Here is a 13,382-nt window from a genome sequence, read left to right as displayed (position 1 = left end):
ATTGGTTCTTTCATGTGTTATGTTCTTGAAGTTATTATAGTCTGTTCATCCAGATCCTAGCAGCTGGCTTATATGGTATTTTGTTACCTGGGGTCAGCACAGGTTACACTGTAGGATGTGGAGAAAAGAGATCAGCTTTTCAGAAATAAACAAGTCCATCTTTAGCTTGAAAAGTAGAGGCCACATTCTGTACATGAATTGTAAATTATTTACAATGATCACATTCTAATAGGTCACACTGATGGTGCAACAAGAAAATCATACTAGTTTTTCCAAAATCCCTCCTCTTGTCTTTCAGCACATTGCACAGCCGCCTGCGAAATGATCAGTCTCAACTCAAAGAAGAAATGGAGGCCATCAAAAGGGAGAACACCCAGTTGCTACGGGAACACAATCACATTCAACAGACCTGTGAGGAATTAAAGAGGCTCCATGATGAAGATCAGAAGGAAATCACTGATCTACGCAGTCAGCAGCAACAAGTAGGTGTTGAGTACATGATGAAGAATATTTTTCTGAATTATATGATTAAAGTTGTCTCTCACCTATCATCAATCATACTGAGTTAAATTTCAAAATAGTTCAGAGCATCCGTCATCGATTTTGTTTGGAATTTCTCCCCTTCTGCTTGTGATAACAGTGAATAGGAACAATGAGCAGAGGCCAGCAAAATGCCACATAAGGGACTGGAAGGGGTCTTGTATGGGATTCTTATTCTTTGGTTGCCAGTAATTACCACTGTTACCAAGTAATAATGCACAGCCAGAAGGCTATTATAAGACCTCAGATACGGCCTTTTTGGAGCATTGAAGAATTACTGATCTGTTCTATGGAGTATCTAAATGTTTATTGGTTTCTATGCTGAGCCAGCAGGTTTGGACAGAGTAAGGCTGTAAAATGGGAAACTATGGGAGGGCCCAGGGAGTGGAGCAGTGAAAGATTCTAAAAGGACTAATGTATCTTGAGGTGCACTAGATTTCATTTTATGACATTGCTTTTGATATTGTAAAATAAACACAATTTGTCAAAACCATACAGAAAATCTTTGGTTACACAATTGCCATTATAACTGTTACCGAAGATATTTTGAAATATCTTCAATTTCGATATTATGAAGTTCACAGCTCTCAAGTCCACTTTTCCACAAGGTTTTACCTGTTGAAAACTGCTGAATAATTGATACATAATGGTAACTTGAGAATTTATTTTTGTGAATTTGACTTCAAGCTGCATTGGGAGAGTTTTGTTCGATAGTTATAACATGGGATGCTTTCCTTTGTGATGATTGATTGCAAGATTCAATATTTGTCATTTGTGAACACAACCCCAGTTGGAGCACAGTGAAATGGGCCTAAGCTGCATTTTTGAGAGTTGCAGTCAATCAAAGTGATACTGGTCCTTTCTTGGTGTAAGGCGCAACATGACAATGAGATAATCTGGAAGTTAGTGTTCAAAACCTCATTGAGCTTCAAAAGGAGGGATGTAACAGCTTAAGGTGGGAGTGATTCCAAAAATTACAGACAATGGTAAGAGGTAACACTTCAGCACTTTCAGAATCCTACAGGTAGGAGTGAAAAGATAATATCTGTTCTATTGAATAGTAGGTATAGGATCTGACACATAAAAGGCTGCTGCTGAAACATAAAGTTGAAAACAGAAGGTCTGCAAAGATTAGGGCTATCATCAATCAAGGGTGTAGTGGAGCCAGCAGAGCTTAAGATTGGTATTCATGTAGTCCCTACAGTGTCGAAACAGGCCATTTGGCCCAACTACTCCACACCAACCCTCTGCTGAGTAACCCACCACACCCACTCCTCTACCCTATTATTCTACATTTCCTCTGAATAATGCATCTAATCTACACATGTCTGAATACTGTGGGCAATTTAGCACAGCCAATTCACCTGCCTTGCACATCTTTGGATTGTGGGAGGAAACTAGAGCACCTGGAGGAAACTCATGCAGGCACTGGGAGAATGTGCAAACTTCGCACGCGGTCGTCCGGGGCTGGAATTGAACCCGGGTCCTTGGCGCTGTGAGGCAGCAATGCTAACCGCTGAGCCACTGTGCCATTTGTGCCAGTTATGGAATACATAAGTCATGGAAAGAAATTTGGAAGATTTTTCTATCTGAAAACTGTGAAGGTGAAGGGTGGTCTGAATAAGATTGTGTATCTGAGTCTATGTGAGCACCCAGTGGTTCGCTGAGTTGGAAGGTTCATTTTCAGACATTTCGTTACCATACTAGGTAACATCTTCAGTGAGCCACTGGACAAAGCACTGCTGGTGTTCCCTGCTTTCTATTTATATGTTTGGGTTTCCTTGGGTTGGTCCTGTTCTTTTTCTCAGGGGGTGGTAAATGGGGTTCAACTGAATGTGTTTGGTGATAGAGTTCCAGTTGGAATGTCATGCTTCGAGGAATTCTCATGGGTGTCTTTGTTTGGCTTGTCCTTGGATGGATGTCTTGTCCCAGTCGAAGCGGTGTCCTTTCTTAACTGTATGTAAGGGTACGAGTGAGAGAGGGTCATGTCGTTTTGTGGCTAGTTGATGTTCATGTATCCTAGTGGCTAGTTTTCTGCCTGTTTGTCCAAGTAGTGTTTGTCACAGTTCTTGCAAGGTACTTTGTAAATGAAATTAGTTTTGCTTGTTGTCTGTATAGGGTCTTTGAAATTCATTAGCTGCTGTTTTAGTGTGTTGGTAGGTTTGTGGGCGACCATGATGCCAAGGGGTCTGAATAGTCTGGCAGTCATTTCCAAGATGCCTTTGATGTACAGGAGAGTGGCTAGGGTTTCTGGACATGTTTTGTTTGCTTGTTTGGATTTGTTGTTGAGAAATCGGCGGACTGTGTTCATTGGGTACCCATTCTTTTTGAATACACAGTTTTGGTGATTTTCCTCTGTTTTTTGTAGTTCCTCTTTGCTGCAGTGTGTGGTGCCTCATTGAAATAATGTTCTGATGCAGCTTCGTTTCTGGGTGTTGGGATGATTGCTTCTGTAGTTCAATATTTGGTCCGTATGTGTTGTTTTCCTGTAGACGCTGATTTGCAGTTCCCCATTGGCTGTTTGCTCTACTGTGACATCTAGGAATGGCAGTTTGTTGTTCTCTTCCTCCTCTTTAGTGAATTTTATGTCAGTAAGGGTATTATTGATGGTCTTGAAGGTTTCCTCTAATTTGTTTTGTTTAGTGATGACAAAGGTGTCATCCACGTAGCGGATCCAGAGTTTGGGTTGGATGGTTGGCAGAGTTGTTTAAGTCTCTGCATTCCTGCCTCGGCTAAGAATCCTGATATCAGAGATCCCATGGGTGTTTCGTTGGTTTGCCTGTAGGTTTTGTTGTTGAAGGTGAAGTGTGTCCACTAGCTTGTCAATACTGTCCTTGTTGATGAAGTTGGTGGTGTTTGGTGTATGTGTCTTTGGGTCTTCTAGCAGTGTAGTCAGTGTTTCCTTGGCTAGATTGATGTTGATTGATGTGAACAGAGCTGTTAAATCAAAGGAGATGTATGGCATTCCAACTGGAATTGTATCAACAAACACATTTGACTTGGATCCCATTTACCACCCCCTGAGAAAAAGAACAGGAAATGACATCACCACTGGAAATGACATTGCCAACCAAGGAAACCCAAACATATAAATAGAGAGCAGGAAACACCAGTGCTTTATCCGGAGGCTCACTGAAGATGTTACCTAGAATGGTGACGATATGTCTGAAAATGAACTTTCCAGCTCAGCGAGCAAACTTACATCCAGAACCTCAACCTGAGCTACAAATCTTCTCAAAACTTGCGAGCATTTTTGAATGCAGTGGTGCTGAACTCTAAATCTAACTCTCCAGGCTTTACTCCAAATCATTTGAGGCCTTGCATCTAACATGAATCCAACACACCTCGAGTCTGTTACAGCTCAGAAGACTAAATTAGAAAAAATAAAACTGCAGTTCTAAAAACTGATGTAGAGGTGTTGGCGTAGCAGCGTATGTCATTTGACTAGTAATCCAGAGACTCCGGCTAATGCTTTGGGGACATGGTTTGAATCCCACTGTGGGGAAAATTCGAAATCAATTTTTAAAATTTCTGAAACTAAAAGCTAGGTGGTGTAGTGTAACTATTGTCGTAAAACTCCATCTGGTTCACTAAGGGAGGGAACCAAATATGTTGTCTTCACCTGGTTTGGCCTATATGTAACTCCAGACCCATCAGAACATCTATATTTGTTAAGAGCGTTATGCAAAATGGCTCAAATATCTCTGGCATTAATGTATGAGATAGAGGAAGACACCTATCAGCAACAACAGGGAAGAAAGAATTCTCAAGAATGTTCTCATGTTAAAGAATCAAAACTAGGGGTCATGATTTGTAAATATGGGGAATCCCATGCTATTAGTATCCTGTGGGCTGACCAGAACCTGAACTGGACTAACCATGTAAATACTATGGCAACAAGTTCAGATCAGAGGTTTGGAATCCTACAGCAAGTAATTCACCACCTGACTCCCCAGAACTTGTATGCTCTGGTAACAAGATGCAAGTCGGGAATGTGATAGAATTCTCCCTGTTTGTCTGGATGAGTGCAGCTTCAACAACACTTGAGCTTTATACCATGCAGGGCAAAGCAGCCCACTTGATTGGCACCTCAACCACAAACATTCACTTATACTGTTGACGCTCAGTCGCAATTGTGAGTACCATCTCCAAGATGCACTGCAGAAATTTTCCAAGGCTCCTTAGACAGCACCTTCCAAACCCATGACCACCACCATCTAGCAGAGCAAGGGAAACTGATGCATGGAGCACCACCATCATCTGCACGTTCCTCTTCAAGCCACTCACCATCCTAGCTTGGAAATATATTGCCATTCCTTTAGTGTTGCTGAGTAAAAATCCTGGAACTCCCTCCCTAAATAGTGTTTTTGGTCTAGAATGTGGACTGCAATAATTCAAGAACGCAGCTCACCACCATCTTCTCAAGGGCAGCAAGAGATGGGCAATGAATGCTGGTCTAGTCTTGTGCAAATATACTTAGTGTCTGACCATCATGGTAATCAAATTGTAAATACATCTATGAGCGAAGTTTCAAAATGTGCAGGAGATGCAACAGTTGCCCGATTACCCCCTCCTACCACAATTAGCCTTGCTGTATTTGACCAATAGTGCTTCCTTAGCATCAAAAGCAGACATTGTGTAGAAATTGGCTACCAGACTTTCTTGTGGCATTTCACAAAGTACTTTGTTAATTGTGGAATGCCATTTTTTGACAGTTTTTTAAAATGTATTGTGTAAATACATCTTCTTTCTTTGCTTCACAAAAACAATAAATTTACCATGGGAGGCAAAATATGTCTCTAGTACATTAAGATGCTAGATCCCAGTCAAAAACGTGTGGCACTGCAAAAGCACAGCAGGTCAGGCAGCATCCAAGGAGCAGGGTAGTTAACGTTCAGACATTAGCCCTTCATCGGGAATGTGTGTTGAAGGTTAAGGGGGCTGGGAAAGCGATAGGTAGATGCAGGTGGGGGTTGCTAGTGATAGGTCAGAGGGGAGGGTGGAATGGATAGGTGGGAAGGAAGATGGACAGGTCAAACAGTTCAAGAGGGCAGTGTCAAGTTGGTGGGTTGGATCTGGGACGGGGTGGGGGAGAGGGGAGATGGGGAAACTGGTGAAGTCAACATTGATGCTGTGTGGTTGGGGGGGGTCCCAAGCGGAAGATCCCAGCTAATGATAATACCAAATAAGTTAGATCTTAGCGTGAAACATGGATTGATAGACCATGTTTTAATTTTGCCGTTTGATTACCACGATGGCCAGAAACTAAGCATATTTGTACAAGACTGCCAATGTTCTTTTAACAAAGAGCACAAGTTTATTACACAAATTTGAAAAAGCCTGTGTTCATATATGGCAATTTAGAAAGGTGTTAACATGAACAGCAAAAAGAACGGTTCAACCCTTTTCCCAAAATATCCTTTATGGACACACAGTCCCAGTGAAGTAGCACTCCTTAACTCTTTAGGTTTGTATTTAACTGACAGTTGTGGCAAGCATTTCGTTTTGGTGATTTCTATATATTCATCAGATGTGATTCTCCACATTACTGTCTCATTGCAATAAACAGACACCGGCCATTTCTCTAAATTTTAAGAAAAGCGCTATCTACTTAAGTTGTTAAATCAGTTTTAGAGTTCTTTCCAACTCAGAAACGCTGCGTTGTGTTGTGATCTGATTACACATCAGATTCTGTGTTGAAATCAGGCTTAGTAAATCATTTTATTTTGTCTTATTTAACCAGCTTATTGAAACACAAGCATGTACTACTGCAAACTTGCTTTTAACAATAAAAAGTAGTTTATTACTGAAAAGGGAAAAGCATAAACCAAACTGTTTACATTTAACATAATTTGAAAAATTTTGAAACACTGTAAAAATACAATCCTGTGTGTCCCAGCTCCATCACCTCAAATACTAGAGAGAGTTCTTTTTTCTATCACATCTACAGATTTAACTTAACTTTCCCTCAATTCCTAGTCTTGAAAGTTTAGTAACTTCTTCCTTGATTTGTCACACCACTGATCTTAAACTTCCTGAATTTCACATAACCCATTCAGGAACCTAACCAAACAATATTTGTCTGGAACATTTTAAGCTTAAATCATTAGGCTGGGGTAACCTATTTCCGAGCAATCCTAAACTGATCATTTTCTAGAGGAGAAAATGTTTGAAAAATATAACTTACACCAGGATTCTGGTGCAAACTGAGAAAGAAACTCTTGAACCATCCAAGCAGAAAGCAAGCTGAGCTAATGTTTACTCTGTCCACTTGTAAAACTCTCCCAATGCAAACAAATCCCCTTTATCACCTATCCTTCTGTCACACCACGGTTCCAGAAGTACTGGCAATTTCATTGTTAAGTCCTTTACACACAAAACCGAATCCCATGTGCCAATAGTTCAAAGTCCACACTCCAAAATAAGTGGTATCAATATACACATAAGGAAGTACCTTGTATCACGACTAATGCAAAATAAACTGCCCTACTGTTAGTATGAAATTGTTTTTCTCCCATCTGAAATATGATTATAGCCCTAGGTCTAATTGTCTGTATTCCTACAAGTTTAACCTCGTAAGCATTTCATCAGTTTAATTAGTTTATCTAGCTTTACATGCTTTTCTAGAGTGATATTTTAGCTCTATTCAAAAACGATCTTTTGGTCTCTTTTCAGAAAAAAGTAACTTTCATCCACAGAACTTAAACACAGTTCTGTTTTTCCTCCACTTTCAAATCATTGTTCTGAGATAATAACAATATACCATCAGCATTTCTTACATATTGATAATTCAGGATAAGGTATTTTTAAGAAGGCATGGTTTAGCTTTTACTTGCATTCAAAGCATGTTTCATGAAGAGATAAGTAAATAGTAAGGTTGGGGAAGTTCCACTGCTTCCAGTATCAGGTAACCTTGTGTTACTTTAGGTTTGCTATATTACAATGATGGATGAATTGCTGTTGTGCTTAGATTGAGTGGAACTGTGTAGACTGTAAAAAGAGATTTTTTCATTTCATAGGGCATTGCTGTAGGAGAGTTCCTTGTATTCCTTTATCCTATTGCAGCCATTAGGATAAGTGGCAAAAACTATACGTTGTGATCTATCAACCCAGCTTCATGAAAAGGCTTTGTTTTTTTAGTGGTGTTATATAACTGCCAGAGACTGCCAAATTTAGCCACCTGAGTACTCAGGAGAATCCTGCTCTTTGTCAAAGAAGTTGAATAATTTAATACACCATTTTGTAGAAGCTCAGAACTGGGAGAAAGAATAGATTTGCTTTCTGTAATGTGTCAGGGAAGATCTGTGAACAATGAGCAATGCATTCATTCCCAATCACTCTTATAGTCTGATTTATCCTGTAATTATCCTGTAAATAATTCAATAGAGAATTGTGCTTATTCTTGAACATTATTCTACACAAAGTAACATTTTGCGAAAATCCTCAAATTTCAGTATGTACAGATTTGTTTTTGACTTTTTGAGGACTTCTAACATCTAAAAAGTGTTCTTTTCTATGGTGCACTTGTGTGCAACACAATTCCTCATTTTAAAAAAATGGATTTGGATACCCATCATTGATACATTTCCAACTAGATGCTTGGAGAGGTATGAAGATAAGTATTATTGATTTTCTTATTTTGTTTCCTTTCCCCATTTCCTGTCCCCCTCTCATACATATCCAGATTCCACCTCAGTAGCAAACCAAAAGTTCTCTTGCGATAGATAATTTGCTGCCTGAAATTATCTCCCTTGAATCTTGTTTTCATCCCATTTCTTGATCTTCTGCTTGTTCAATTTTAATATTGTTTTGCAACACTTACTTTACCCTGTCACTTGATTCCAGTTGAAAATAATTGCTTGGAACAACTGGAAATTCTTAGTCTTTAAATAGATGAGGACAGGAGCCACTAAACTGACAAAGTGGGAGAATGTTTCTAAACTGGACAGGCTATACAAGTGGAAAATGCATCTGCAAATTGTGGGAATATGAAGGGGAAGAAAATCTCCTCTGTGGGAGATTAGAGAACATACTGTATGTGGACAGAGAAATAATAACCTGATTGATAAACTGAGCCAAAATGTATATTTTTAAAGTGGAAATTAAAACTTTTATGTTGAGCACATGCTTCTGGACTCCATGGGAAAGGCACAGACTGTTGACGTGAGGTTGGTGGCACAGTATTTGGGAAGAAATGCATATTATTTTCATTCTTCGTTCATCTTGAACCTGTGCATGTAAATTCAAGAGTTGCTGTGTGGCGTAGCAGCCATGAATCTGAGACCTATCATTATGCCACTCCTTAATTTATGAGCAGGAATTTCCAAGTGTAAAACTAGATAAATCATTGCAAATTGTTTTTTTCCGAATTTGTTAATCATTTTACATCTAAGTTCATAGATTTGAAATTTGTGCACAGCATATACTTCCAGTCCAACTTGCTGCATTGAAATTCACGCTAAGTCACTGCATGGCTACCCCTTGAAAACAAAAGGGATTGCTACTTCAAACTAATCCAGGCACCAATCTGGACCCATATAAATTTGGAATGTTACTATCTGTCAACAATGCAGAGTGATATCTAGCAGGGAGGGAGCTATAAGTATGCAGATCTCTGAGCAACTGTCAAAATTGTCAAATGAAATCAATTCTTTAATGAATAATTTTGCGTTTCTTTCATTATGTGGGAGCTCTACATTTGAACATTAGGTCTTTCTGAATCCCAAATGTTGCCTATTCCAAACGAGTAGTTTTTACGAGGTATAATTGGGGTAAATATGTTCCTTGAATTGTTAACTTAATTAGAGCAGAAGGAAATGTAAGGGTGATTTATCTCTTCATTGTACTTGCATTATCACGGTGATTTTTTTGAAAACCATCAATGATTAAATGCTTTTCTCCAATTGTCATTAATGCTCAAACTATGGTAAATAAACTGAATTAAATAACAGGTTTTAATTGGCTTGATATGTTAAAAAATGTTTATAGAAAATTAAATCGGGGGAAATCTGTTGCTTATAAAGTTAGTTGATAGTGAAGTCTGCTGCTTTTATTTCTGATAGTGATGCATCAGCTTTTTTTAAAAAGGATCTTCAGATAGATGACTTTCTCCTTCAGGCCTGAGACACTTAAAGGCCAAGGGAATGATTGAATAAAGCCTGCTTATTCAGGTTCATAGCTTCTATTCATGTAGGACAATGCTACTTGTTTGATGAATGCATTTTAAGTTCAGATTAGAAAAAGAAAGCCCTTGCAAATTGAATGAAGTGAACATTTTGGAACTATCTATAAACATTTAGTTGACACAACTCCAAGGGGGAGATTTTATAGAAAAGTTCATGGTTTGGAAAGAAAGAACTGAAGCAATGATGTGGCAAAGATTCTTGGAAATGTTAAATCCGTGGTTCATTTGATGCAGGAAAGAGCTTAGTTTGTTAAACCAGCCACTGTATGTCAAAATAAGCAGAAGTGTTTGTTGAGCTGACTTTATTTGGCTGAAAAGGAATTCCTGAACTGCAAGTTAAAGCTAAACTTTAGGAATCAAAACCAGAGTTTGTGTAAACAATGTAACCACTTGATAGGCGTGAAAGTCAAAGGCCACTGTGGTTGACACAAGTGAAGTTTTGTCTTTCTAAAGTTTGTTTATAACGTTTCAGAAGTTACAGGGCCATTTATGTTTCTCAATCCTTCATATGTGCAGGAATTAGATATTTTTATCTGTAAGGCTTCTTAATGTGAATTAAATGTAACCAAATATGAGTATATTTTATGTCTCCTTAAATTTGCACGTGAAGAATAATTAATTTCTTAGAATTATGAACTAAAAGTCTTGCGTGAAACAAAGTAGCTTAATAATTTGCAGTGGATCATTTAGAGATGGGTTCTTTTTGATGCCAAGCAAATCTTCAGACATGACCGCATTGATTCCTTCATAAAGTTTCTTCCAAGTAGTATTATTTAATTTTGGTCAGTGTTTTAAAGTGAAATTTACTTTTGTAATGAAATAGTAACACTTGCATACTTGCATCACTGCACGGTGTATTTCCATAGTACGCATTCAAACTAGTGAGCAGTTTGCTATATCTCTATAAGAGTAGAAGTAGGCCATTCAGCTCATGAGGTCTGCTCCTCCATTTAATGATCTGATAATTATCAACTCCATTTTCCTGCCTTTTCCCTATGATCCTTAATCCCCTTACTGATTAAAAATCTGTATCACAACCTTTAACATATTTAACCATTCAGCCTCTATAACCTTCTGCAGTAAATAATTCAACAGATTCACAAACCCAACATATCATCTCATAAAATCTCTCCATATCCAGGACCAACCATGTGAATTTCCTCTGGACTACCTCCAATCCAAGTAAGTGTTCTCAGTCCAGTCTATCTAGTGGCTTGTATCGTTTGAGTAATACTTGCCTATTTTATACTCCATTTCCTTTGAAATAAAAGCCAAGTATTACCTGCTGAACTTGGATGCTAGCTTTTTGTGATTCTTGCACAAGGACCCTCCCAAATCCTTCCTGCATTCTTTCTCCATTTAAATAATATTTAGCTCTTCAATTCTTCCTGACAAGGTACATAACTTTGTTTCCAAGCATTAATGTTCTGTCTACCAAAATTTTGACCATTCAGTTAACTCGTCAGTATTCCTTTGTGTCATTATCGCTGCTTGCCTTCCCATCTATTTTTGTGTCATCTGCAAACTTGGTATATTCACTTCCCTCATCCATGTGACAAATATACATTGTAAATAATTCTTGTTTCAGCAATGAATCATGTAGCACTCCATTAGTTACAGATTGCCATCCTGAAAATGCCCCCTTTATCCTACCTCTCTCCTATTAGTTAACCAATCCTCCTTTCATACACTACCCCAACACCATGGGCTCTTATCTCTTTAATTAACCCTACCAGACACTTTTTGGAAATGCAAATACATTATACCTTCTGGTTTCCTTTATCAATCCTGCTTGTCACCACCTCAAAGAGAGAGCTTTATTTAAAGACATGCTGACTCTACTATTATGTATTTCACTATTATGTATATACTCTACTATTATGAATATTATGTATTTTAACTGTTTTGCTATTATATCCTTCACAACAAAGGGAATTGAGAAACGGCACAGGAGTTGAATAAATATTTTACATCAGTCTTCACAATAGAAGACACGAGCAGCGTTCCGAAAATACTAAATAATCAAGGGGCAAAAGGAGGGGGTGGGGGAAGAGGCAACAAATTATAGTAAATATTCTGAGAGAAAATGTACAAGGAAAACCAATGAGCTGAATGTATAAGCTCCCTGGACCTGATGGGTTATATTCTGGCTTTTTCCCAGTGTCTCGTGCTGAGCTAACTGTCCTATAGTTATCTTTTTTTTAGGCTGCCCCCTTTTTGAATAAGGGTATGACTTTATTAGCTTTCCAATCCTTTGGGACTTTTCCAGAATCTAAGGATTCTTGAAAGATTGCAAATTGTGTATCCATGTCTCTGTAGCTGCTGCTTTTAGTGTCCCAGAACATAACCCATCAGGAACAGGGAGCATATAAGTTTAGCTCCATTGGTTTTCCTTGAATATTTTCTCTCACGATAGTTATTATATTCATTTGTCTCATCCCCGTCATCTCTTTTTGCCCCTTGATTATTTAGTATGTTTGGAATGTTACTAGTGTCTTCTATTGTGAAGACTGATGTAAAATATTTATTCAATTCCTCTACTGTTTTCTGATTCCCTTTTGTTATTTCCCAGCCTCATTCTTTAAGGGACCACTACATTCGCTTTTGACTTCTTGTTTCCTTTTGTAAATATGTATTTAAAGAAGCTCTATTTTTATCTGTCTTGCTACTTTAACTTTTATTTTCTCTCTTTTTTTGGTCATGCTTTTGTTTTTTTTAAACTTGCCCAGCCCTTTGCCTTAGCACTAATCTTTGCTGCATTACATTTGTCACATCTCTTATTGCTTGCTTAAACCATTATATCATGTGTTTCTATAGTAAACATACAAACTAGCCAGCAGATTGCTGGATCTCCATGATCTTCCACTGTGTTGAAAAGTGAACATTAATTGCTATGGTATTGGAAGGCTTCTACCAAAATATAGTGCCTCAGCATTGTTTAGGGAAACCATGGAACCAATGTATTCTTTCAATTTCCTGAGCTTCAGATTCCATTAAACAGCTAGAAGTTATTCACTTTCCAATATACAAGCTAAGTGCTGACATCTGGCTACACCTAAATTCAATGTGATGTAACTATTAAACAGGATAAATGACAATTTTGCTGATTCAAATCAGGGTTATTGGTCTCTGCCATAACTCCCCCAGGACGAGTGTGCAAAATGTTTTGTTTTCACTTCCTGGCATTAACATGATCTTACACACCACCCCATCTAGTTACTATTGGGATAAACCAAGCAAAAAGGCTTGTCACAAAGTTAATAACTTCTAATTATATTTTGGCTCAGTGCTGCACATCTATAGTTTTGATTTCTACCTGCAGACTCCATCTTTATTCCCAAACATATCTAAAACATTGTCAACTGTTGCAATTTATTAAGCTACAAGTATTTAAGAAAGAGTTGTCTCTGCTAGCTAACAGACACATTTGTACATAATCATAGAATCCCTACAGTGTAGAAGCTGGCCATTCGGCCCATCAGGTCCACACTACCCCTACAAAGAGCGTCTCTTCCCCCCCCCCCCCCCCCGCCCCCTCCCCATCACCCTGCATTTCCCATGCCTAACCCACCTAGCCTGCGCATCCTTGGACATTATGGGCAATTTAGCATGGCCAATCCACCTAACCTGCACATCTTTGGACTGTGGGAGGAAACCA

The 13,382-nt window shown here is 38.5% G+C and overlaps 1 protein-coding gene across 18 annotated transcripts in view; it reads left to right on the top strand.

The window, feature by feature from the left end:
* The window catches only part of LOC140484687 (disks large homolog 5-like), a 195,897-nt gene that overhangs the window by 71,864 nt on the left and 110,651 nt on the right, over positions 1-13,382 (top strand). For all 18 annotated transcript variants that reach the window (XM_072583340.1, XM_072583339.1, XM_072583336.1 and 15 more), the window contains exon 6: positions 299-482. In XM_072583340.1, the coding sequence (XP_072439441.1) occupies positions 299-482 (184 nt within the window). The remainder of the gene's footprint in view (positions 1-298; positions 483-13,382) is intronic.

This window comes from Chiloscyllium punctatum, chromosome 13 (assembly GCF_047496795.1).
Source record: "Chiloscyllium punctatum isolate Juve2018m chromosome 13, sChiPun1.3, whole genome shotgun sequence".
In the NCBI taxonomy this organism is placed as follows: Eukaryota; Metazoa; Chordata; class Chondrichthyes; order Orectolobiformes; family Hemiscylliidae; genus Chiloscyllium; species Chiloscyllium punctatum.
The sequence above is the reverse complement of the archived record's forward strand: the minus strand, read 5'-3'. Positions and strand labels throughout refer to the sequence as shown.